Source organism: Gouania willdenowi, chromosome 4 (assembly GCF_900634775.1).
Source record: "Gouania willdenowi chromosome 4, fGouWil2.1, whole genome shotgun sequence".
In the NCBI taxonomy this organism is placed as follows: domain Eukaryota; kingdom Metazoa; phylum Chordata; class Actinopteri; order Blenniiformes; family Gobiesocidae; genus Gouania; species Gouania willdenowi.
Window position 1 is genome coordinate 19,257,040 of NC_041047.1, and position 27,487 is coordinate 19,284,526.

Genomic DNA, 27,487 nt, shown 5'->3' on the forward strand with positions numbered 1-27,487 from the left:
CTCCTGATCTGCGGTAAAGATGGCGGCCTCAGAGGGGGCGCGCAGCGGCTGGACAACGGAAAGAAGACTTTGAACAGCTCTGGTTAGAGCACCCCAGCTCACTGGGTGACCAGTTTCCCGCTTGGAAACCACTTGGATCATACGGACAGTGAGCACAGCTGTCACGGCTTGGGCCGTGGTTTTATTGTTAGCTGCAGGGTGGGTGGGTTTCAGTGGTAGCCGCTAACATTAGCCAACCGGTGAGCTAACGGGGCTAGTTAGCTCTGCGGAGAGCCGCGGGGAGGGTGGGGGATCAGGGCCAGGCCGCTCAGCTTTTTTTGGGGGGGATGTGAACCAGAGCAGAGCTGGAGGTAGCTTGCTTTGTCCCGAACGCCCTTAGACAAAACCAACGGGATGGGACAGCAGGTAGGTCGCGTCGGCGACGGAACATCCACCGGACTGCCGCCGCCGCAGCCTCACGTTTCCCAGCCGCACCAAGGAAAGGGGAACCGGGGAAACGCTGCTGGGCGAAGACCCAAAGAACCCGGCAGCTGCACCGCGACACCGCCAGGAAGAGCAGTGGCTGTGAACGCACCCGATCCAGCTATCAACATATTCACGCTTCATTCGGGTAAATAAAACACACATTGTGTGTGTGAAAAGGACGTCTGCCATTACTTTGATCATGTGTTGTGTGCTGATTAGCTCCGCTAACAGTCCGTGCTGTTAAACAACGACGCGTTAGCGGAAATAATCGTGCCAGCCCACACTGCCTGTTCATACCTCATCCATTCTCTGTCACTGTCCATTTCACCACTCTGTGAGAGTCCAGGCAGTGAGAGGAATAATCAAACGTTCTGATATGTTACATATATTAGGTTTATTATAGTGTGAGCTGCATGTGACCCATAACCCATTTCCACCGAAAACAAGCATAGGGCTGGTTCTAAACTGCTGCTGCTAAATGTCTCTGTTTTCCTGTTGTCCGACCTGCCATCGTTTTGGAGACATGAGTTGACAAAAATCATTGCTTTCTATCTATCTATCTATTTATCTATCTATCTATCCACCTTATGCTGCAGGATAAACAGACTGCATGAAAGCAGACAATCAGTCACTTTTGCATTTTTTTCCATGGTCAGTTTGCACATTTTCACATCATTGTTCTGCCTTTTCTTCTCTAACTCACCTTTTCTGTTTTCTTATGAAAGAATTGCCCTCACCTACTTTGTACCTGCTATCGTGGCTTTACGCAATTGCCGAACATGTATTTGGAAGATAATTTGACATGGTTACCGATGGCAGTTTTACGGATGGAAAATCATATGTTCATTGTAACTCCTAACCTTGTGGCTGTTGTGGACACCACAGCTCAAATAGATGCCCTCCTCTGGTTGTGATTGACCCCGAAAACAGTACCTGGTTTACCAAAGTGTAGAGTCAAGGTCACTTGGTGGAGTTATGTTGTTTGGAAATCACTTTATTGTACCAAAAACATGTATTTGAATTGTGCATTTAAAATACACAATTAAAACAAGGCTTCTCAAGAAAACACACCTACGTTTGGAAGAAAATACTTAAGATCAGGTACATTTAAGCCTCCCCTCTCTCCTACCTCAGGCATCATCACGAGTCTTTTCCCCTGAGCAGCACCACAGACAATTGTAATACCACACTCAAGAAATCATGCCTCACAAGAAAAGTAGGCGGAACAATCGTTCTTGTAGGAGAGCCATTGCCTCCATATATTTGGATCATCTATTGAAGGTCTGGGCAGTCTCCCCTAGTTTTTAAAAAAATAAATTATGAATATTGACATTAGAATTACCAGAACAAATGTATCGGTGTGTCTCAGCAAACTATGGTAGTTTAATCAGGTGGCATTGACTTATTGGTTGATATGCGATAAGTCTTGAAGTTCATACTGAAAACAGAGCACCTGAAGTAAATCCACACACACACACACACAAACAGGACAGAAACAATGGGCCAACCACATCTTATTTACCTTACTATTCCTGTAATTACGAGACGAGATGATGACGAGCGACTTAGCAGCTCCGGCAAGCGTTTGAAGTGTTTGAACTTCTCTGCTTCTGCTGCTGCTGCGTCTGCTGGTTCTGCAGACATAATGCCGGCGCATGGCGCGCACACTTCATGAAACAGTGTTTTTCTGACTCACAATCACAATAGCCACTTAAATAGCCACATGTTTTACTGTAATGTGAAGTTTTTGGCTGAAAACTATAACAAGAGTGTATAGATAGCATCTAAAGACACACCTACTCATGAATATGCAGAAGTATTTTGTTTTTAGAATTGCTCAGGAAGTCACTTTTCAGATGGTTAAAACCCCAGAAAACAGGTGAATTTGGAATAATTAACCACTATGTTGTTGGAGTTCTTAGAACAAATGGAGATGGGTGAAAAATTGCATAATATTGGACCTTTAAATTAAATTTGGTAAGCTGAAGAAAGAACAAGTTTGATTTCTGAGATGATCCAGCAGGTATTGTGGATACAGTATCCAGAACATACAGAACAAGTTTTGGAGCATAATGTGGATGTTTGGCTGGTCATACAGAACTACCTGTTGGTGACTTTGCGTCTCTAAACTTGGCGGAGGTTTGCGCTCTCTCTACTGTTTGATTATGCGATTATTCGCCTCATCTGGTGTGTTTGTTTTGTTATTTGCGGTACAGTACAACCACAGACCTAAAAGCAAACAAAGCTTCCTTGTCTTAATCCAGAGGGTTTTAGGGTTTGGGTTGTGCTAGGAAGACCTCTTTTGGCTTGTGTGTCCCACAAGCTGTAGTATCTGAGGTCACCTAGGATTATCCCCTTGTGGAGAACTGCTCCAAAAATAGTGCTCAATATCACAACTGCCCGTACCACAGTGTAAACTGGCAGTCTTTCCACTTGAACACCTGATTTGTTGAGGTTGAGGAGAAATTCCTCACCATCCTTATAGGAAGGCAGCCACCACAGGCTCACATTACAATGCCTTGTGGGTTTTTCATGCTCACTTACATCCTTTGTCTAATATCTACAGTTACAACACACACAGCAAAGATGATGGCACCATCTCATCCGCTGGGAAAAATCTATGTGAATTATTTAGGTCACCTTCTGTCATTATATGATTAACCTCCTGCAGACATAACAGTTTGAGCTCTCCTGTGATTATATTTTAATAACCCAATGTCCTAGATTTAGCTTGGCAATAGTGAGGGAAAATAAGGAAGCGACGAAGCAGAAGTAGTGTCAGCCACCTGACTCAGCACCATTGCTCCCATCATCCACACTTCTGCCTCCAGCAAACATTGTGCATTGATATATTCACGCAGTGGTTCTTTGAAGCATAGATACATTGGTGTGCCTCCATTTACCCAGGCGTCTTGCATGATTAGGTGACTGAATGAGTGGATTAGGGGAAAAAGAAAAGAACAAATGTTTATCATTCTTGGGTTAATACAAAGATTGTAGTATCATATGATGCTGTGTATTTGTTCGTGGCGTTTCATTGTAAATTCAGCTTTGCTGGGAGATTAAAGTTGATTTTAGAAAGGTTTTCTCCATCTTTTTTAAAATCAAAACAAGTTATTTAGGGTTTCATTTGCTATCGAACAATGGATTTGCATTCCTTATAGTTTTGCGATTTTTGTGTGGCTATGGCTGTTTTGGACTGGCAGCCTGTGTAGAGTTCACCACCCTGCTATGCATGCTGACTCAGGTTGGATAGCTGGGGATGACTCCTCTAACCTTGATCTCTGTAAGTAGGTATGGAAAATCACTAGATGGATAAATGGGTACAAATCAAAACCTGAAAACGATTTCCAACATTTGAACATTATTGAAGTATTTGGAAATGACAATAGTTTGCTATATTTGTTTCAGGAAACAGATTTTTATGATAGTGAGAGAGAGTCCTTAGATAAAAGGATAGAATTTTACTGCAACAATTTCCAGTGAGTTCCAGCATCAGGGACATTTTTCACAACTCATCAGACCAAAGTGTGACTGAGCTCACCATGAATCATTTTAATACAAGTAAGTGCCACTGCAATTTTCTTCATGGTGTCTGCCTCGTGTGGATTTTTCTTGAATTATTTAATGAGCTGTTTAAGGTCAGTCGACCTGCTGCCAGTGTGGGTTCTCTCATGGGTCCTTAAATGAATGGTTACCACATATGGGCTGTGTAGATCGAGCTGGCATAACTCACGTAGTTTCCACTAATGTCCCAGACTCACCTCCCTCGGACTGTTGACGTGATCAAGGACTAGTGAAAGGTGCAACCTTTGGGGAATGGAAAGCATTTTCAATTCTTGGCTTTGCAATCTAAAAAGTAACAGTCTGCTAATACCAGTGGTTGCACAGAAGGAAGGAACACTAAGAGCACGTCACTCTGCTGTCAGCCCTGTTGTTAAGTTTCTGGTGTTGGTGCATGGGTAGCCTTTTTATAGCATCCAGGATGCAGTCTTGCAGTATCTCTGTGAAGGGATACTTCACTTCAAAGCTTTTCTTAATGGAACAAAGGCTCCTAAGTGGAGACGCTTGGAGCTGTTCTCTTCGACTGCTGCTGAGTAAAAAAACATCTATTTTCTTCAAGTCAGTCTTTACAGAAATAATACAGTGTCTGTCTGCTTTGTGAGTGAATGAAACTCTTTAGTTTTCCATTGATTTAATAAACCTTTTGAGTGGGCCAAACTTTTCATTAACCTGCTCTATGAAGTTTCTGAATAAACAAGACATGGAAATCTGTTGTGGTCTTGTTGTGTACTGCTGTAGTTCTGCGATTTGTAACACCGGAGGCATAAACTGACTTTATACACGAACTTGTTCATAGCTAAATTTTCTAATCTAAAACCAAAGCTGTAACATTAGGACATTTACATTCACACGGCTATCGAGCTGTGCTCACAAGTCGATTAAGGATCTCTCGTCTAAGTAAACCACCTCAATAGATGGTGCTGTATCTTGTACAGACGAGTGGGCATTCACAGTTTTTGTCAGTATTTTCCTTCCATCCATCTATTTCAGGATGTTCAGTTTCTTTAGCTGTAGCAGCATGAAATTGGTTTTCTCATCCGTCCAAAAGTGCTTCTCCTGCTTGTCGCCCTCCATTGTTCTCCGGCTTCTTCTGAGACAGTCCTGTGAGAGAAAGTGGTGAATGCGCAGAATGCTCAATGAAGTTAACTGGTCTACATGCACTAATATCTTGATTATTAATTTTGTTATATCTATGTATGTTTATCGATCTACATCTTGTACAATTCCAGCCTAACTAACATGTTTACATGAACAATTTATTTAGTTTTCTCAAGTTGTAGTACAAGAATACAATGGTGTCATCTCCTTGTCCAAAAATCATACGTTTAGATTAATCGGGCTTCCTTACCTATGTTTTTTAATTTGTCCATGAGCCCTGGGATGAACTGGCCAGTGTAAGCTTTAAAAGGTTCCTGCAACTTTGAACAGGATAAGCATATGCAGAAGTTGGATGTTGTCGTTTGACCTTTTTCTGGAGTTCAATAACTTGTAAGAAGAATGGCTCGAACACTGTAAACAATACAAGATAAAGCTCAAGAATGCTTGCAGTGATTTATGTGATCAACCAGAGGAAAGAGGTATGAAATTAGAGAAAGACATGAAGATAAACAGGCCAAAGCGAGTTTCATTGATTCAGGTTCATGCCTGCTTTATAAAAGGTAAACATACTCATTGGGTTTAATGACAGCTCTTGTCATGTAATTGAAAGGTGCCAGCTCAAAAAGGAATGCTGATGACCTCATGAGTCCATGATCCAGCCTCTCTTATGCCCAATGTGTGTGTGTACACAATGTGCATCCTTTGTTTTACTTCGCTATGTGTTTTCATCTATTGATAGACCAATATGACCCTAAGCCAGGGGTCTGCAACCTTTACTCTGAAAGGAGCCATTTTGTCTAATCTCACCTGGATTAAAATCCTTCTGGAGCCGAAAAAATACCTTCTCAATGAAGAAAATACAGTGTTTAAAATTCTAAACACTTAAAATAGTATAGAATAATGTTGTGAGTTAATGGATTGAAAGGGTTACAAAAAATAACTTGAATTTGATAACACATGATCATGTGATGTCACATGCCAATTGCTCATTTCTTGCAACATATCAAGCATGCATATTAAGCCGACATGTTGGCAATTAAATAAATCTTTCCCCAAACAAATAAAATCTCTATTTTCTTCCAGAACAGTGTTTTTGTTAGTTTAGTTATCTTAAAATGTATGGTTAGCCACAGGTGCAGGAAAGTTGTTGGTTGATGAAGTAGGAAGATGGCAGAGTTATTGCACAATGTGATTTATTTTTTAGCTAAACAAATTGTTTTATCATAATTGTATTTGAAGTTAATGTCATCAATCATCTATACCCTGTGTAAGAAAAATAACAATTAATTATTTTTTATTCTTTTAAAGCTATAGGGAGCCATTGCAAAAGAGTCAAAGAGCCACATGAGGCTCCAGGGCCGCAGGTTGCAGACCCCTGCCCTAAGCTGTTTGAGTTTATTGTTGATTTCCCTACTGGGCTCTACACTAACTTTTCCAGTGGTGGCACGGCACTGGTGCGACTAACTTTCTCAGTTGGTCGCACCAGCACAGAATTTGGTCGCACCCTTTTTTTTTTTTTTTTTTTCAAGCCATGCATGCTGATGATGAATAGTTGATTTAACTGGCTGTACTTGAATTAAGTTAACAGTAGCATAACCAACTTAGCATCTGCATTGTTTCACCCCATGGAATTAAATTCAGAGGGTCCAGCTCTTATAGTGGGGTCTCCTAACCCTCTTCCCCTGGTCAGGGGTCTGCAACCTTTACTTTACAAGGAGCCATTTTACCTCATCTCACCTGGATTAAAGTCCTCCCAAAGCCGAAAAAATACCTTGTCAATGAAGACAATAGTGTATTAAATTATATACAAGTAAAATTATATAGAATAATGTTTGATTTGATTGATATTGATCATGTAAATGGAAACTTAATAACAGTTTAAAATAAAATAAATTGACATCAAGAAATAAAACAATCTTGCATCTTCAAATTCTTACGCATCTCAGTTTACATCAACACAATGTTATATAAAGAAGATTTTTCGAGATCCCTATCCTCATATATTTCTCCAGCAGTTTGTGTCTCAAAAATTTGAATGTGGTTTAAGGTTTATCTATGGTTGAATTTCTATTCCTCTAAAATCATGTAGAACCAACCTGTACGAAACTAATGAGGTCTGTCTGTTTTTTCCTTCTCATTTTGATCATGGCATGTCTGTGTTCTAACCCCATTGGACAGGCTGATGGGTTTAAACCCACTGAGCTAAGCGAGGATGAGGAAGGAGCTGGCCAGACAACAACCTCTCACAGGATTGGCTCTCATGTAGTATTGTTGAATCAGTGGCTGCAACATACCGATGGTCTGTCTTGTTTAGCTGTGTTTGGAGATTAGTGATTAATGAAACTGCAAAAACCCAGTTTTTCAACAGAGAAAGGCAGTTTATCTGATAAGGAGTGATTCCCATCCTGGGAATTGTGTTGAAATGAACCACTTTTCATGAAATGTCATATTAATTGTTTCTTACCAATAAAACATGATTATTACTGGCTAAATAATCGCGTGGTGGCTTGAATTTACTGCATTGTCCAAACTAATCCCCACTGTGGCAGCTCATCTATTTTTTATTTTAATTTTTGTATTTTTTGCTTTCAACAGCTTACAGAAAGTGGGACAGATGAATTGATTTAGAAAGTTTCTGGCAGAGGTACCCATGATGCGTGCAGAGCCACTTGTAACTAGCTCGCAGCACTGTCAAAGCTGCCCAGCGGCAAAGACTGATTCCTGGTTGCAGTATTCATGGACTTAAGCTGATTTGCATCAAGGTTGAAATTAGATTAGAGACAAATCCCCTTTTCCGTGGACATAAAGCATTAAAACCTCTGCAACAGAGATAATTCTCTCAGCAGACACCACAGTGTCTGTGGAAAGATGTTTAAAACACTTCAGTAGCTCTGAGAGAGATTTTGAACAAGTATAATGTTTGAAGAAGATTATCTGTAGGTTGAGTGACTATTAACCAGTAATGACCACTAGGAGGAGCCATGGTTTTAGCTTTTGTGCTTAAGACTGACTAAGAATTAGGAAAAGCTGAATGTGTGGCTAAAAAGTGTGTTCTTAATGCATTCTAGATGCAAAATCACCACCTGAAAGTGATTATTTCAACTTGGACAAACATGGTTTGCATTCAGGGCATTGCAAGTACCCGTGTTCACTTGCTAATGCATAAGTATTAAATTATTGATGTACTGCTGGCTTTCTGTTAACATTTCACTGCTGCTGGGCTTAAACTGGAAAATCTCTGTGTCCTCCCACAACTAACTTTAATGTAACTGCAGTTGACTTGACGACATGTGGTTGTGGTAGAGCCATCGCTGTTGCACTAGGTTTCAAACCAAGCTTGGAAAAGGAAAGCATGTTACGTCGTTTTTTATCACATATCACAGATGACTGGGATCACCTGATGTTCAATTCAGACATCCGTACTCTATTTTTCAAACAATCAAATGCAATTTCAAAGGTGTTTTTGAGACGTTTTTTGTTGTTGTAATGGCTTAATGATATGCATCCCATTCTTGCCAATAGCCATAAGCTTTAGTTTAACTTCTGTTATCAGACTATGTTTTTAAATCCTCTAGACCACAGTCTAATTTGTCACCCTTTGGCCTTCTTAGTTCTTTATTGTGTTTGTTGTGGGAGGGTGAGGATTAATCAGAGCAGTGAGGGATTGGTTGGACAGATGGTGACGCTGTCTCATCATGCATCTGTCAGATTCAAATAAACAACACTAAAGGTTTTCATCAGTTTTTGTCTCTTAAGCTATCATGCTGGAGGAACGATGAGTGAATTTAGATTAAGGCTAAGAGGAGAGCGTAGGAGGCCGAGTCTTTGCCAAGCTGTAGTTTGCATTCTTTGCTGTTGCTTGCATTACTGCTGCTGCTTATCTGGGATGCAGGCCAGGGGCTTGCCTGAAAATGTAAACTTGTCTTGTACACTTTCGCTGTAGGCGCTGTGTACATTGATACATGCCGTCACACACACACTGGTTCGCTCTTGTTTGTTCTCGCCACTGTAGCTGTGAGTGTGACGCAACCCACAGTGACACTGATCTAGCACACCCTCCTCCTACAGTGTAATTGCTCACCAGCTGACTCGTCAGTCAGAAGCCTTTCGCCCAGAACACCCTAAGACACAGAGATGCATGTGATCATCACTGTGTAAGAAAATACTGAAGTCTATTTGTTCAACAGTCAAGCTTTACTGGAAACATTTCATATAAGTAAACCTAAGGTTGGGTGACATGGACCCAAAATGCATATCTCACTATTTTCTCTCAAAATGGCGATATACGATATAAAGCTTGATAATTTAAATTCAAATTAAGTCTGACCAGAAAGACGTATCAGAGTCAAGTTTGCTGATAAAAAATGCCACACGAGCAGATTTATTAATTATGCACAAAATGTGCCACTTTTGGCTTTTTCTCCTCTAAAGGGACAGCGTGTGTGAGTGAGTTATGTAGTGTGGCTTGTTAAGTGGTAAATCTAGGTTAGGAAGCACTCAGCAATCCATTTTACTGAGCTTTTCATGCTGTTCTGAGAAGTAGTGAAAGCAGCAACTCCTAAAACAAGTGTTTTAAAACAAAATAGGATATAAAATAATATATATATATATGCACTACCAGTCAAAAGTTTTAGAACACCCTTACTTTTCCAGTTATTTATTGCAGTTCAAGTCGTGCATGTCCAATGAATTGCTTGAAATGGTACAAAATTAAGTACTGAACAGCCAGAAGTAAAAAAAAAAAGGTTTGGTTACCCAAAACTGAAAAATAACGTACATTTCAGAATTATACTTTTTCAGGGAACATGAAGTGGGTTAACAATTTAAAGCTGTGAAGGTTGAATCAGCCTTGAAAGCTGGTGCTACTAATTCCTACAGGTGTTCTAAATGTTCTTACTTACCAACCCCTCTGTCTGCATAAAAGCAGTGTTGGAACACTATTTTGATAAGTCAAAAGTTTAGAACATTTTGGTTTATAATAAATTGATTCCATTATTTCTTTTATTTGTTCTATGCTTTCATTTGAAGTGCAATGATGCAATCAACTGTATAATTTTCAGTAAAAAACTGTAAAAAGTGTGGTAACTAAAACTTTTGACGAGTAGTGTATATATTGATAAAGGCGAAATTGTAATTCACTATATTGCCAAAATAGAAAACACATTATATCTTGAATCTCAATATATCGCCCAGCCCTCAATAAAAAAAAAAAAACTACATCATGTAATGCATTAGGTACAATATCATTAATTTGAATTAAAATAAACAAGGAACCTTCAGAACTCATGGTGGTAATAATGCAGTATCTTTTCCAGTCATTGGCATCTCGGCTATCTAAATATCAGTAGATTCGGTACTCAAGAAAATCTTCTCTTTTGCTCTTGTAGATTTTATAACAAGAGTTATATTAGTTTAGAGATCTTAAACACGGTAGTTTGACCACACCACTCATGGATTAGCACTTCAGACTCCAGGGTTAGACCGCAGGATCCTCTGTAAACCTAAAAGGAAAAAAAAAAACCTCAAAGAGCCTGAAAGACTCTACTCCAGGCTTAACAAGGATCAGGTAGTTGTGAACACACCTTTACCTGTGGGGCAATGCAGAGACCTATTATATCATCTTCATATCTTCCATTGGCATTCATAAAAATGTGGAGTTTACCACATTTTTGCCTTGTATAAGGTACTTTTGAGCTAAAATAAAACACAGGGGGAACTTTAGGGGGCTTTTAGAGGTTTTGGATATGATGGAATTTGCTTTATAGTGTTAATATTAAACTTCTTCAAAATGATTTTAATAACGTTAAAAAAGGGTGACGGAAAAAATAGATTTACATCAGAATCGCGATTGTAATCATCCGCGATTGTGAATCAATTCTAAACTTAAAAAATCGATAAAAAAAAAATATATATATATATATATATATATATTTATTTTTTTCCCTTTGCAACATACAAGACAAAAGACAGAGACAAACAACAATGTGATAAACTGACAGCATACACCCAGAGAACAATGGAATGAAGAGAGGAAAAATATATATTAATAATGAAATAAGATATAATAATAATAAAAATTCTACATTGACTCAGCCGGTAGCCGGCAGCCCCATAATTTACCATAACACACTATGCATTGTATCAATTTTTTAATCACGGTTAAAACGAGAATCAATTTTGAATCGAATCGAATCGTGAGACACCGAAAGATTCACATCCCTATTAAAACTGGTTCTCGTTGGGTATACGTACAGTGTTCAGTGTGAAAAAGGAGCATCTATGCTGCTCTTTTTCTCTGCTGTCACATAAAACAGCACTTAGCCTTATTGCCTGCGCACCATGCTGGAAGCACTTAGAGCCCATTATAAACCTATAGCGTGTCCTGAGAGGGGCGTTGCTGGATGAGTCGAAGGTTAGAGCTCCTTATTCTCCATCTCTAGATCCTCCACTGCCTCCTCAGGACTCAGGGAGGTGTTTGTTCCCACCCTTATTGTTGTTTTCTCACGTAGACATAACAGATTAACTGTTAACATTCAAAGCTGTGTTGAAATTTGTTCTGAGAGAGCTAAGCTAAGATTTCTTTACACTGGTAGCTGACAAACATTTCAAAATTGGTAGATTATTGCCTACTCATCATGGACACTCGCCTTTAAGACGAGGATTATTGAAACTTTTTTTCTTCACTTCATGACGAATACGTATGAGTTAATTAATATAGACTTTTACTTATTTAAACAAGACACATTCATTCAAAAACATTGGGAAAAAACTGTCATACCTTAGGTTTAGAATAGCTTGGTTTTGTAAAATATTGTTAATTAAATATAATTTATTATAATATCAAAAAGTTGCCATTTTTGAATATAAAACAGTTCCATCATGGTATTTCAAATTAAAGCCCCTTTAAATGTTATTCATAATTATAGGGACTAGAGAGATTATTTAAATCCTATATGGTTTTTTTTATGCAAAATGCAAAAAAAAAAAACCTGTTCAGAGCAGCTTCAACCCTAATAACATTTTTAAAAACAAAGTTTGACTTTATACAAAATGTATGATTTATATTAATTTATGTTAATATAATTTCAATCAAATATTTAGTTTTCTTCCATGTTGCCGTATTGTGATCTTGCAAACTATAATCCAAATGTCATCTGTGTTTAAATAGGGATACCTGATGAATGCAACAGATGAGTTGAATAATTATGTTAGTTTTGTGTATTTTGTAGATACAATGTGGCGGCCTGTCTCCATATATTTTGTTGCACATGTATGCACCCACGTTCTTAGTAGGGGTGTGGAGAAAAAAATCGATTTCACGATATATCGCGATTTACTTGGGTGCCGATTTTAAATAGATTAAAAAAAAATGTAATCAATTTAAAAAAAATATATATATATATATAAATAAATAAAAAATTAATTTAAAAAATCACATTTTCGAAGATGTGTGTTTTCTACTGCTGGAGACATAGTCACTTCTAAGCAGAGCAGTCTAACTACTGGGCATGTTGACCAGCTCCTGTTCCTACAAAAACCTTGAAAATGATGCCACTTCCGCACCTCCACTCCGGTAGATGGCGCCATAGATATAATAAAAATAAATAGAATGTTTTGAAGCAAATATTTTTGACTCAATTTGTCTGAATGAACAATATCTTCTGATGAACATATACGGCAACTTGGTTTTTCATCTCTACGTTTCATTTTGATATTAACTGGGTAGAATATGGTAATGTATCGCAATATATCACGATATCGTATCATGATACGTATCATATTGCGACATCCTTGCCAATACTCACCCCTAGTTCTTAGGATGACAGCTGTGCTGCAAAGGTGAAATGATTGCAGAGTAATTTGAATGAATGATAACCAAAGATAAATGCAAGTGATGTATTTCACAAACATTAACACAAAGCTTGGGTTTATTTGCCTTGGGTCCACAGGATCTGGTCTAGCCTCTTTCCTTCCAGTTTACTCAGGTTTCATAACCTCTGTATTCTTTTGTTTTTGAAGGGCTTCCTTTAGGTAGTGAGGCATCTATCCTGTCAACAGTGTTCCCATGTGTGTGTTCTTTAGAGTTATTTCTGTCCCTCATGGTGTTATGTTTTGTTCTTCAGCAGCCAAATACATAATCTTACCTTGCGGACCAGGGGCAACACAAACAATCAGTATTAATATGTTTTTTAGAGCATGTAAGTAAACTGTTTTGTTGCCTTGATTAATACTGAAAACTAAAGTGGTCATCTGATTAAGTGATTGGATTATTGACTCCTAACAGTCAATCCAACTGCTGGTGCAGCGAGTGTGTGCCTTTGTGTGTGTGTGGATGTGTTGTGGTGTGTGCTTAGGAGAAGGGTCACCTCTGCTGCAGCTGTCTTCAGGGCTGCAGGCCTGACGTGCCCTTCAGACTCGCCAACACTCTGTGCTACGTTGAACACAAAGCCGTAGTTTCTTCTCAGTGCACATGTGCTGCGCATGTACACACACTCGCACACTCAGGCACCCGGCAGGACACACGACATACCCTATGAAGGCCAACTGCCCTTTCACTCAAACATTACAGCTCAAGTGGTTTAAGCTTAGTTAAAATCCATTTACCGGTATTTTAACATCCATGTCTTGTTTTGGGAAAGTTTTAAATGTGACCACATTTAAAACTACAACTGTTTGTTGTAGTGTATGTATTGTCAAAATAATGAACCATTCATGAATCAAGTTACTTATAAGCCTTGTTTAGTGTTTGTGGTGACGGGAACTACGATTCCTAAAGTTTAGGCAATGTTTACACCCTAATATCCCAAATTCATTAAAACCATTTTTGAGAACAGTGCTCTGTGTGTAGCAGTGTAAGAGGAACGGCTTGGACAGTTGGCTCTACAGCAGTTGCAGTCCTACACACACACACACACACACACACACACACACACACACACACACACACACACACACACACACGGAGAAAAAAAGCAAGGGTCAATTGGACCCCTTCTGTCCTCGAGGGATAAGACCAGCCATCTGTTGTTCCCTACGGGGCTCATCAAGTGATCACATGCTCTCACGCCACACACACACACACACACACACACACACACGCACACACACACACACACACACACACACACACACACACACACACACACACGGCTCATTTTTTCACCATACCATACACTCCTTTCTATACAATAAGCGATCCACACGTGCTGCTACCCACACGCTGGTCACTGTGCTCTCTCTGCCAACCTCTCATTGAAGAGCTGTAAACCCCAGAGAACAGCAGTTACCAATGTGGTCAGAATCAACTTTGGAAAACTTGACTCCTTCAAGCCACATCAAAGCGAAAGGAAAGCTTTCAAACGGACGCTGTTCATCACTGCTGTGGCATCTCTTGGTTTCAAGGATAGTCTGACTAAAGCGTTTGCATGTGACGGTGACCTCTGATCCACAGTGGGAGGGTTTAGCTGGTGCTTTTTGAAACTCCACTGTGCGTTTTTTTAAAGTCAACATGGACACAATGGCTTTAAAACATTTTATCTAACTCAGTGTTGTGGTCGACCAAGCCATTTTGTGAATATTGGTAATTGGCCCGACCAGAGCTGACGATGTACTGGGAACTGTGGTTAAGCCAGTTAACTGCCAGTGCTGCGAGGCAGTGCATGCTGGCCCAGAACAAAGACAAAGGTGGGCAAGGTGTTTATATGTTTGACATTTCAATGTTTTTCTTTTTCTAATCTATTTTTGGCTTTAAGGCTTTGTTCTTTTTTCCTTTTTTTTTTTATTTTTTAAATAAGCTTTTTTAAGCATGATCGTTAGACCCTGAATAACAATTTTAACACAACATGCTGGACTAAGGTTGAAGAAAACTAAATACACTATTTCCTAAATATTTAAAGTCACAATGAACTGAGTGAAGGTTTGTAGAACTAGAAAGTGTATTTTGTTTTGGAGATGCAGATCAACACTTAAGGGTCCACCTGCCTTTCATTTTTTTATATTATTATCCCCCATTTGGGCTCAGTACATCCTTCCGTCCGAGTTAAAGCTTTTCTCAGAAACTGTTTAAGATAGGATAACCAAATTTGTTTGGTGTGGCTTTGGGGTATCAATACCTTGATGGAGTTCGAAAATGAGAAGTGCGCAATGAATTTTTTCGAAGTTATTGCCCTTGTTTCATTTTTTCTTTACTCTGGGTGAGTTTGTGTGTTTTGACCTACCACTTTTGCTGCAGTAGTCCAAAGTTGCCATCTTGAAAGCCCATGGTCTACTGATCTCTACTAACTAAGTTCTTGTATTTTCGGCTTGAAAAAACTTATGCTTGTGAGTATGTATAAATGTACTGTTTGATAACACTCCTAAGACTGTTTGTCAAAGTTAAGCATAAATGGTGTGTTATATAAATCGCTGCCAATAGCAGTAAATGTTAGCATGAGCATATACATTGGTTTTCCCATAGACGTTAGCATGAAGCTACAGGACTTTTTTTATAATGGTATTTTTTATCCCCCACCACAAAGTGGAAGGGGGATATAGGTTTGAGCTCTGTGCATCCGTGCAAGTTAAAGGGGACCGCTTTCCTCAGAAACTGTTTAAGATAGGATAACCAAATTCTGTGTGTGGCTTCAAGGTAGCAATACCTTGATGGAGTTCGAAAATGAGAAGCGCGCGATTTTTTTTTCCGGAGTTATTGCCCTTGTTCCGTTGTTTTTGGGGGAGGTTTTTGGCGGGGGATGTTAAAGACTTTGTCTTGTTTTTAATACCTGGGAAGCACCAATGGAGGCAAGATACTTGTATTAATTGTTGGGGAATCTCATTCCTTGCCAATTGGGTACCAATCCATTAGTTTACATTATGCTTTATTCTTTTATTTTGAAACTATGTTTAGCCGTATCCCTAAACAATGTCTGAAATTGTTTTGGTCATTGTTAATGTTAGACTGTAATGTGCAAGTAAAATTTTTACTTAACACAATGTGTAAAAATGTGGCCGTAGATAAATGTTAAAAATAACTTTGTAGTCTTATTTATTGAAGGAATATGAATAAATAGTGTAACTTATAACTATTTAAATAGGATCACTACTAGGGGTGGGAACCTCTGGGTACCTCACAATACGCGATTCAAAGCTCACGGTAACAATTATCTCACGATATGACGATACCGCAATTATCGATATATTGGTCAGAAATCAATCTACGATAATCTACGACATAACAACAAAAAAAAATTGTATTTTATATCTCTGAAAGACAATACATTGAAAAAGTGTCCTATGAACAGTGACACTATTTTAGTGCAACATTTCTATAAATAAGTGTCAACTTACCAATGTAAATGAATAAGTATCTTCAATAGTGCTTTCTGTAAACAAAAAATAGGGTCTTTCTTACCAGTGACATCATTATAGTGCAATATTCCAGTAAACAATATATTGGTTCCTTCAACAAACAGTGACAACATTTCTGTGAAGACGTACCTGCACATTTTAGTGAAAAAGGTTTTGAAAAAAAAAAAAAAAAGACATTTAAAAAAAAAAAGAAAAGAAAATCGTTACTTAGCACAAGCATATCAATAATAAATCGTGCCAAAAAAATATCGCGATAAATTGCCGTATCTTATTGAGATATTGTCACACTCTTAATCACTACCATATTTCCAACAAATGTGTGTGGCAGGATATTTCTTTGTTTTGTAATACTTCTTCCATTCCTCTATTATTTCAACACATTTCACTCCCACTCATTTTGGCAGCTGTGTGTGTGTGTGTGTGTGTGTGTGTGTGTGTGTGTGTGTGTGTGTGCGTGTGCGTGTGCGTGTGCGTGTGCGTGTGCGTGTGCGTGTGCGTGTGCGTGTGCGTGTGCGTGTGCGTGTGCGTGTTAACTACAGGCACCAAATGTGTTACCGTTTGTGTCGTGTACCATCATGTCTACATTGTTCCATCGCTGTGCTTCTGGGACTCCTCCCCCTTTTCTCTCCACGTTTCTAAAGTGGGTCCACCTCAGAACTCACCTGGTTAGAGTGAGACAGTCACAGAGGGAATCCGAGTGGGACTAGTGATCACTGAGCTCTTATAAGATCGGATTGATACAAGTGATGCCTTTGAGGTGCCTGCAGGCAAACAGCAGTTTTGAAGATGAATGGGTGGCCCTGAGTGGCCATCATCTCCACACTGGGGTCAGACTGGAGACTGGGCCCAGACATGCAGGTAGATAGTTGGAGAAGCTGAAGAGATTATTAGATGTGTTTTTTGACTGCCCTGCAGCCCATTACCGTTAAACACATTTAGGCTTTTACTTTATTTTCGCAGTGATTTCTTATTTTGAGAGAAGTATCTGATATGTTTTGTGGTACGCTACATACCACACACTGTACCAGTTAGGACATGCTGGTGCTGTAGCTAACTCCACTTGTGTTTTCATTTAGTTTGTGTCATAATTCTAACTGTGCTCTCCTTTCAGAAGCTCTCACAGAAGCAGTGCGCTGGAGTTCCAAAGAGAATCTTCTTGGGGCGGCCGAGAGCGACCCGAACCTATTTGTTGCACTTTACGACTTTGTCGCCAGTGGAGACAACACACTCAGCATCACCAAAGGTAAATAACTGCACAGGACTAAACATCAGGAAAAATCATCGACGACTTGTTGATTTATATTTAGCACTTAGCTGACACTTGGGCTAAAATACATTTTCCCTAAAGCGTCGATATAAAATATATTTTTATGTGCACTAGAAAAACGTGACAGACTTGCCCCGAAGTGCATTCTTCATTAATCATCAGTGGGAGGTTACTCCTTAGCAACGTAATGTTGTAGCTCAGTTAAGTTTTTTTGCTGTCTTAAGAATTGACGTTATTGTAAAAGAGCAATTAAGTCTGATTAATTGGAAGTTGAAATGTTTTTGATGTGTTGCTTAGTGTGGTTGCTATGAGTAACTATACAACTATCCTCGAGGAGTGCCTTTCATCTGCAGGGCTCACCTGGTGACATAAGCTGGTAGCCCACCAACAGTTGTCCCTGTACTCAAAATGTTAACTACTCAGAAATTTGGGTACTATTTACTACATTAGTAGGGCCCTAAAAAAATCGATTTTATTTCCAAATTCTGCATTAATTTTCTTAAATTCAGTTTTTTTAGAAATAGCCTACTTTCATTTTTTTCAGAAAGTACTCGTTTTTAACTCCTGTGAGGAAACAAAATAAATAATAATTTTAAAAAACCATGTGTAACCTCTAATTCAAAGGTAGATATAAATTGTAATGACATGGTGTATTCTGACTGCTTCTTTTTAATTATTTATAATCATCTTATATGAATGGGGGCGGGCGGTGCACTGAACGAGTGGTACCCCGAAACATTTACTCATAAAAATGTCCTTTACCACACAATGATGGTGTTTTATTCACATTCTGTCAATTTCCGCTTTCAACAGTGGATTATGTTTTCATTGATAGATTCCGCGATTCCGTTATAGAGCCCTACATTAATTTATTAATGACTTGATAAATGATTATAAGGCAAAAATATATATATATATATGTTTTTTCTGCTTATTTTTCCCTTACTTTTTCTTATTTTTTTCACCAGTATGCAAATAGTTTCTTTAACCTTGACTTCATCTCCTATCAAGGTGCCCTTAAAATCCGTCACCACGCCATTAAATAACAGGCCTAACACATCCTCTCAGTATTTTCCAGGGTTCACTCTCATCTATAATGTATAACTGTGGCCTATTTTTGCATAACTAAAGCTTCTGCTTTTTTTTTTTTTTTTTTTTTTGTTGAATCTCTTTTCTCAGAATTGGTCATCACACTTATCTTTCCTCTTTTTTTTTTAACCCTTTGAGTTCCACTTTGCCATCTAACTCATGGAGAAACTGTTGCTCCATTCATCCTCGTGTTGATGACTCTTTCCTGTTCCCTAGCTTCGTCACTCAGTATCCGTCTTGGCACTGACGTTAGAAATGTAATGCTGACTTTGTTGCTACATGCCCAAACAGACAGATATGTGGTTCACCCAACCCTCTCATTGTTCTCTAGTTTTTTCATGTAGTGGCAGCCAGAGGCGAGTTTTTTCACATCTATTACGCAACAATTGCATTTTGTTTTTTCTAAAACAAAACTATAATAGTATTTTTTTTTTTTTTTTGATGAGGTGTTCCATCTCAAAAGTAGTTTTTTAATCTAGTTTTTTTTAGTTAAAGGCCCTTCAGTTGAAACATTGACTTAAATCATGTTTCTTTTGCTTCTGATTTGCCTTTTCTAGGTGAAAAGCTGCGCGTGCTCGGCTACAACCAGAATGGGGAGTGGAGTGAGGTGCGGTCTAAAAACGGCCAGGGTTGGGTGCCCTCCAACTACATCACACCTGTCAACAGTTTGGAGAAGCATAGCTGGTACCATGGACCAGTGTCACGCAGTGCTGCTGAATACCTGCTCTCATCCCTTATCAATGGCAGTTTTCTTGTTCGAGAAAGCGAGAGCAGCCCTGGACAACTGTCCATATCTCTGCGCTATGAGGGCAGGGTGTACCACTACAGGATCAACACGTCCACTGATGCAAAGGTAGCAGATGAGTAGCATCATCTATGTATTCAGGAAAATAAACAGCACTGATGTGTGGAGAAGTTGAACACTTGCCTTTTCGTTTCACTCATCAGGTATATGTGACATCAGAGAGCCGTTTTGCGACGTTAGCCGAGCTCGTCCACCACCACTCCACTGTGGCTGATGGACTGGTGACCACACTCCACTACCCTGCACCCAAATGTAACAAACCTACAGTGTATGGTGTGTCACCAATCCATGATAAGTGGGAGATGGAGCGCACAGACATCACCATGAAGCACAAGTTGGGGGGAGGCCAGTATGGAGAGGTGTACGTGGGAGTGTGGAAAAAGTACAGCCTCACAGTGGCTGTCAAGACACTCAAGGTAAGAACTTGTGAATGAAGTTTTATTTTAATAAATGAGGACTGTACCTCATTTTTTATTGTGTGGTTAGAGAAAAATTATACTGGGTCTCCATCTGCAGGTTGAATTTTGAATTACAGGGCACTGCGTTATATTCCTCCTTTTGTAATCTTCTGCTTTTTCATCATTTGTCTGTCTGCAATCACAGGAAGACACTATGGAAGTTGAAGAGTTTCTGAAAGAGGCTGCTGTCATGAAAGAGGTGAAACACCCAAACCTCGTTCAGCTGCTTGGTGAGTGTATATTGGCGTTAAACATCCGCTTTCATGTTGTGAACAGTTCAAACTGTGCCTTTGTTTTGTGTCTTGACGACTTATGTGCTTCACATATAGGTGTGTGCACATTGGAGCCTCCTTTTTACATTGTGACCGAGTACATGCCACATGGCAATCTACTGGACTACCTGAGAGATTGTGACAAAGAGGAAGTAAATGCTGTGGTGCTGCTTTACATGGCCACGCAGATATCCTCTGCCATGGAGTACCTGGAGAAAAAGAACTTCATTCATAGGTAGGGGATTAGTTGGTTCAGTTGAATCAGTTAATTTTCACTTTTATACCTAAATATTCACTTGCTATCTGCCTCTGTCCTCTTTCTAAATCTCAGGGATCTCGCAGCTAGAAACTGCCTTGTTGGCGAAAACCATGTAGTAAAGGTTGCAGATTTTGGCCTAAGTCGGCTGATGACTGGTGACACCTACACCGCCCATGCTGGGGCCAAGTTTCCCATTAAATGGACTGCACCTGAGAGCCTTGCCTACAACACTTTTTCTATCAAGTCTGATGTCTGGGGTACGTCTTTATGCTTTGAAGCTTTGCTTCAGTTTGACTCATTTTCTTAATGACTCCAGTGTGCTCACGTCTAAACTCTTGTTTTTCGCAGCTTTTGGGGTCTTGCTGTGGGAAATTGCCACTTATGGCATGTCTCCGTACCCAGGCATCGATTTGTCTCAGGTTTACGATCTCCTGGAAAAAGGCTATCGCATGGAACAACCTGAGGGTTGTCCACCCAAAGTTTATGAGCTCATGCGAGCATGTAAGTATTTTTTATTACTTTTCTTTTAATCTTTGAAACAATGGTTGGAAAAATGCAGACTTTTTTGTTTCATTCTGTACTTGTATTGAAATTCTTTTTTTTTTTTTGTTTTTCTCGTTTTGCAAGGCTGGCAGTGGAGTCCATTAGATCGGCCTTCGTTTGCAGAGATTCACCAAGCCTTTGAAACAATGTTTCACGACTCCAGCATTTCTGAAGGTACTGTAACTTCCACAGAGGAACTTTTATTTAGCTTTAAATCTGATTTCATTCAGTTAAATAAGAGCCCATTCAGAAGATTCCGGTGCTTGTTCTGAAACAGTTAAAAACAGGAGATAAATATTCAACAGTTTGATTTATTTATTTATTTCGATCATGTAAATGACCGCTTAAAAGCAGTTTAAAATAAAATAAGTTAACATCAAGAAATAACATATCGAAACAGTATCTTCCCAATCTCATTTTACATGAATTAAAAGGAGTAGGAAGAAGCATAAACTTATCTAATCCTACCTTTTTAATTGTTTCTAGATTTCTTAACTTAAATGTTAACAGTCTCAATTTACTAACAGTTTGAAAACTTTAATGTGAATAAACAATCACTGCAATATAATAGTCACATAGAAACTATGCAATAATTGTTTTTTTTTTACCTTTGAAAAAAGAATGACAGAAAAAATATTTGTGTAAATATCTTTTAACACCCAGATAACTTGAATTGTGACCTTTCCGTCCTCATGTTGCAGAGGTAGCAGAGGAACTGTGTAAGACGGCCTCTTCGGGTCAGTGTGGACCTTTGCAGTCTTTCAGCCACGACATGCCTCTGTTGCCCTCCAAATCACGCACAATACACAAGCACACGGAGAACAAGGAAAACATCGAAGGCGGACTGGACAGGCGTGCCGACCACGGCACACACAGTCACTCAGGTACAGCTAGTCCTGCCCAACTCACTGTTGATCCATCACTTGGTGGTTCTGTAGGTGTGCCTGAAGCCCCCGACTCACAGGGTACACTGAAACGACGCCGAGCTCACCGCCTGAAAAGAAGAGCCATGATTTTTCCTTCCAAGTAATCATCAGTGCCAGGATCCATCTGTTAATTCAGTATTTTAAAGTCATGTTTGCTAACCCATGTAATAAAAATGCATGTATTCTATTGTGTGTCTTAACTTATTAATTAATTTACAGTGTTTTAAGTTTTACTCGTTTGTAACATGTAGTGAGTCTTTTTTATTTATTTTTTTTCTCGGTCAAAATGTTTTGTCTCTTGTCTTGTCTGCTTTTTTTAACAGTTTTGTTTTCCAAGCCTTTTCTCTAATAAAAGAACAATATGTTTTTCTTTTATATTTCACATCTTTATATGATTGATGGATAATTGTATCATGTAAAAGATTTTGAAGTCCAAAAGCACAAGATTTCATATGTATTTGAAACTTTCTTTTGTCATTACTGACTGAAACCCCTATGAATCTAAAGTCCTCTCCAAATCAGATGGAAGAGTGAGTCTAATACATTAGACCAATACAATAAGATGTAAATTTTGCATTGAAAAAATGTAATACGTGTATTTATATACTCAACAGATTACTGTAGTTACTACAGTTTTCCAACAGCTGAGAAGTGCATGAGTTGTAATAGAACATATATATTTTAATCAATTAGTTCATCAATGTCACAAGCAAGGCTTTTAAATAATAAGCTTCCATGTCATCTCATTGACAATCATTGGGTTCCACACTTTGAGAAAGACAGGCCATAACACCTCACTGATCTTCATTTTGATTACAAGCTTTTAAGCTCGAAAAACAGTCTACACATGCAAAACCTGAAGCTGAAAGTAAACCGTGTGCAATCACAAGCACCAACATCATGGCTCACTTAAAAATGAAAGGGCTTCATTAGGTGTTAATCCAAGCAAATAATAGGAGACAGACTGATCAAATATCCTTATGTATCACTTAGGTTTTTAATCTAACGTTAAAGATATTGGACATTACCTTACTGTTCAAATCATTTTGAATGGGGCTCTGTATGCGTTTGGTTTTTAATGTGTAGGGATGACCATGATATGAATAGTTGATTTTGTTTTTATTGGCTATAGACACCTATTACAATCAATAATTTAACATTTTTCTGTTTTCCCTCTACATATTTTATTTTTTTACATTTAGGAGTGCAAAACATTTTGCACATAATAAATGATTCAATTTTACAATTCTTCTCTAAAAACTGAAGTTATATGAAAATGTAGAATAATTAAAACATGTAATTCAGCTTAAATACCATTTATATAGTTTGCCCTGTGAAGTCTCTTGAGAAAGAGACAAATTCTAAATCCTATAATTGTCTAAACATCTTGAAAATGGGTGAATGAGTGCATTTCTTTAAAATGGCCTAAATGATAATCTACATTTTCGGTCTCTTTCATGATTATAACCCAGTCTTCTTAACTTTCCAGGCTGGGCGTCATCTTTGCTCAGAGGAGACGTTCGAATGGGCTGTTCTCCAGCCATCCCAAGAAAACAACAGTCACGCGATAAATCTCCCTGCAGTCTTTTAGAGGAGGCACAAGATATTGGCACATTTTCAAGAGACCGCAAGACTGGTTTCTTCAGCTCCTTCATTAAGAAGAAATCATCCTCCTCTTCACCTTCTCATCTTCAACAGAATCTACCAACCCCACCCAAAAGGAGCAGTTCGTTTCGTGAGATGGAGACTCAACCTCACAAGAAATACGAGCCCACGGCTGATTTCTGTGTTCCGCTTCCTCAGTCGGACAGTTTGGGAGGCTTTTCTGCCTCGCCTTCCCACTCCCATGGGGAGCCCACCCAGGTGCCATCACGTTGCTGTGGTGCTGCGTTTGGACAGAAACCATCTGGTGGAGGCTTTAGTTCACAAGTGACAAGTGGCAGCAGTTGGAGTGGACTGGCTGGGTTCTTTACTCCACGTTTAATCAAAAAGACCCTGGGTTTACGGACAGGAAAGACAGCCTCTTCAGAGGACGGAGGAAGTTTGGTAGGTGGGCCAAAACCTTTTCCGAGGTCCAATTCTACCTCCTCAATGTCAGCTGGGCTACCTGATCTGGAACGCATGGCTCTGACTTTACCCAGGAACCGCGGTGCCAAACCCCCCCTGGAAAGGACGGCGTCCACCACCTCCCAGCCTGAGAATGGGACTACGCGGCCCGCAGAGACTCTGCTGAGGAGGATGGATGAGGGCACTGCACAGATCAGGGAAAGGCCCAAAGCCAAGATACTACCCCGGGGCACAGCTGGTGGGGTGAGGGGGCCAGGGGTTGGTGGGGAATTAGAGGAAAGGGAAGCCTTGTCTCGAGTACGGGAGAGTAGAGAGGAGAGTGGTGTCCTGGATAAGCAACAAAGTTGGTCATCTCCCTCTAAGACTTCTAGTTCAAGCATGTCATCTGCTGCACCAACCCACAACCACAAAGTTCCTGTCCTGATCTCCCCCACACTGAAGCATAGCCAGGCTGACGTGCATCTCGTTGGCCTAGACTCTCAGGGGAACCGCTTTAAGCTTCTGTCTGAGCACCAGGCAGACAGGGACAGGCCAAGGCTTGTCAAACCCAAGTGTGCTCCTCCTCCACCTCCCACTCTCCGCAGTCTGTCTCACTCCTATAGTGGAGACGGAGAGGAGCAAGTTGGGGGAGCACCGGTGGAAGTAAATGGCGATGTGATAAAAGGTCACAGGTCAGGGCAAACATCAGCAGGAGCAACTACAGGCAGACCATTAGTGCCACCACCACAAGTGCCTCCTGCATCTTCCTCAACGAACACAACTCCCATCAAAATGGCCAACGGAGCCTCCACCATTGCTTCATCACACGCAACACCGTCTGCTGGTTCTAAAGTGGCCCTACGACGAACCAGGCAGCAGGTAGACAGAGTGCCTCTGGAGCGGGTGAGCCGCGAGGCCTTGCTGGAATGCGCCGAATGCCTGAGCATTGCACTCCATGGCAGCTCTGAAAGCTCCTCCAGCAGCCAGGTGCTGGACGCTGGCCACCAGCTGCTGGACTACTGCTCAGGTTACGTGGACTGCATCCCACAGATGAGGAACAAGTTTGCGTTTCGAGAGGCGGTGGGAAAGCTGGAGCTGGGCCTGCAGGAACTAAGGGCCTTGTCGTCAGGAGGAGGTGGGCTGAGCAGTGTCGGGTCAAACACTGTACTGGACAACCTACACTGCTGTGTTAAAGAAATCAGCGACGTTGTACAGAGGTAGCCACTATGACACCACTGATATTCACCCTTTCACAACCCAAATCACTCAAAACATCAGGGAAGGAGGGTGTTTCTGTTTTTATCAACAGCTTTTTTTAGGGAACAAAATCAGATGGAACTCACAGAAATCTTTACAAGAGATCTTTTTATTGTTTACAAGTACCAGTTTTATACAACTCAAGTGTGGACACAAACTTTGCTCGAATCCGTGCATTTTGAGGAGAATTATACCAAACTTAGTGTTTCATTAAATGTCTCCAGCGAGCTGCAGTTGAGTCTCTGCTCTTTGAATGTTAAGTGTATCAGCTGTGTGGTGCCAGTCTGTAAAGCTCCCTCTGCATATGTCATATGTTCAAAGCCTAAAAATGATCAAGCCCTTTCTTACTAGAATAGCAGAAACAAATGGAAGCATTTTGTGTGTGTCTCGGCAGAATTAGCCTACGGGCCTAGGCAATCATTATTAAGGTCCAGTGCTATTTCAATTCAAAGGATTTGGGTCAGCATCAAAAATATTGATTCGTTTCAGGTCTAGAGGTCTTTGTTTTAGATCTTTTGTTTTGTTTGTTACCAAAATTATTTGTTATTTTGTTAATATTGGATCTTTTTAAATTATGAATGAAAAAAGCTGCTTCTGTTTAGCCACTTTACCCCATACCCATAGATGGCATGACTGTAAACGTTAGAAAATGTGTCCGTAAAATTGAATGAAATGTTAGTGACTGAAAAAAAAAACTAAAAGGTTGAGCTAAAATTGTTTCAGTATTGACTGTAATGATAAATGTGGGAAGCTTCCTCATCTGCACCTCATTGTTCTTGCCTACACTGATGTTCACACCTTCACATGATACCACATGAATGGGAAATATCTTTAGTTTGTTAAAGTGTTTCAAAAGTAACTCCGGTTGTCCTTGCACACCACATTTCTTCCCTGCATGATGGAGCATAGCAGAGGAAGTACACAGGTGAACTGGAAACGTTTTTTTAAGTGTCCTTTAGTGACTGGACAGTACTGAGTTCCCTGTAGCCTTGGCCTCAGTGCCTCTAATTCTTCAGAGTACACGCGACACGCAGAGACCTACTTCAGTTTAATCACACAGTACTGATCTCAGAGCAAACAAACTGCAGTATGTCTTCAGCACATGAGTGATTTGTACAATATTTGGTTAGAATCCTTTTCAGAATGTCAATGTATGAACTTGAACTTTAAATTATTCTCGTTTTTTTTTTAAAGCACAGGCCTATTTTGTGAGAATGGTTATGTAAATATGTGATTTTTATTCGTATCTAAGAAACAAAAGATTTATGTGTGGTCACAGCTTAAAGAGCAATGTATTTGACTGAAGAGATGTATTGTGAGACTGAAGCCCATCCACCCAGATCTGTATATCTGCATCATGAATGTAATAATTTTGTGTTCTGAACCCAGGTTAAAAGTTTGTCGCGAAAGGTGCCATATATTTTAATTTATTCTTATTTTGAATATAATTTCAAACCCATTGTTAAAATTTGGTCCAAAAAAGCTGCTTTTTTCCCCCGCACAACACACAACAGGCACACAGCTTTTTACATTTTTTTTTTTTTTTTGGTTCACATTTTAATGTACACTGGATAAAGCTACGGACATTGGTTCATTGACATTTGGCAGAAGACTCTGCAAACTAACACTTAATTAAAAGGCTGTTTGGTCTGTTTTCGTGGTGCATTTCAGATGATTTCATGTGATTGTGTCAGTACGAAGAACCCATTTTTGCCAAATTGAGACAAACTGTCTATTTCACCTCACTGTGCATTTTGAGTAACAAGGAATAAAAAATGCCATCTTTTTTAATGATTCTTGGTGCCTTTTTCTGAGACTAATGCTTCATTAACAGTACGACACAGCCACAGTAAGTTATAGTGTAATAATGTGCAGGTCCTCCATTTCAACATTCATGTATTCATTTTTAATTTATAATATGGTGCAGATGTGTTTGTATTTGAATGCCTGGTGTGAAAGTTGTTTATCACACAATCAAGTGATGCATCACTCTGCTGCATTTAAGCCAAGGGAGTTTCTAAATTTCAGTCAAAAGTGTTCTTATGATGGACAAGCACCATTCTGGACGTTTTGTAATTGCATGGCATGTGTT

The 27,487-nt window shown here is 39.6% G+C and overlaps 1 protein-coding gene across 4 annotated transcripts; it reads left to right on the forward strand.

Moving 5' to 3' along the window:
• Positions 1–307: 307 nt before the first annotated feature.
• On the forward strand, positions 308–27,189 carry abl2 (c-abl oncogene 2, non-receptor tyrosine kinase). 4 transcript variants are annotated; one of them, XM_028444273.1, is made up of 11 exons: positions 308–610; positions 17,585–17,716; positions 19,387–19,682; positions 19,778–20,050; positions 20,238–20,322; positions 20,422–20,599; positions 20,696–20,880; positions 20,972–21,124; positions 21,251–21,340; positions 21,868–22,050; positions 23,582–27,189. In XM_028444273.1, the coding sequence occupies exons 1-11, from the start codon at positions 394–396 to the stop codon at positions 25,357–25,359; spliced, it is 3,570 nt and encodes a 1,189-aa protein (XP_028300074.1). In that variant the 5' UTR covers positions 308–393; the 3' UTR covers positions 25,360–27,189. The 4 variants fall into 4 exon arrangements, with proteins under 4 accessions (XP_028300074.1, XP_028300075.1, XP_028300077.1 ...); XM_028444274.1 differs by having other exon boundaries at positions 17,588–17,716; XM_028444276.1 differs by lacking the exon at positions 308–610 and adding an exon at positions 17,105–17,331 and having other exon boundaries at positions 17,588–17,716.
• The last annotated feature ends 298 nt before the right edge of the window (positions 27,190–27,487 follow it).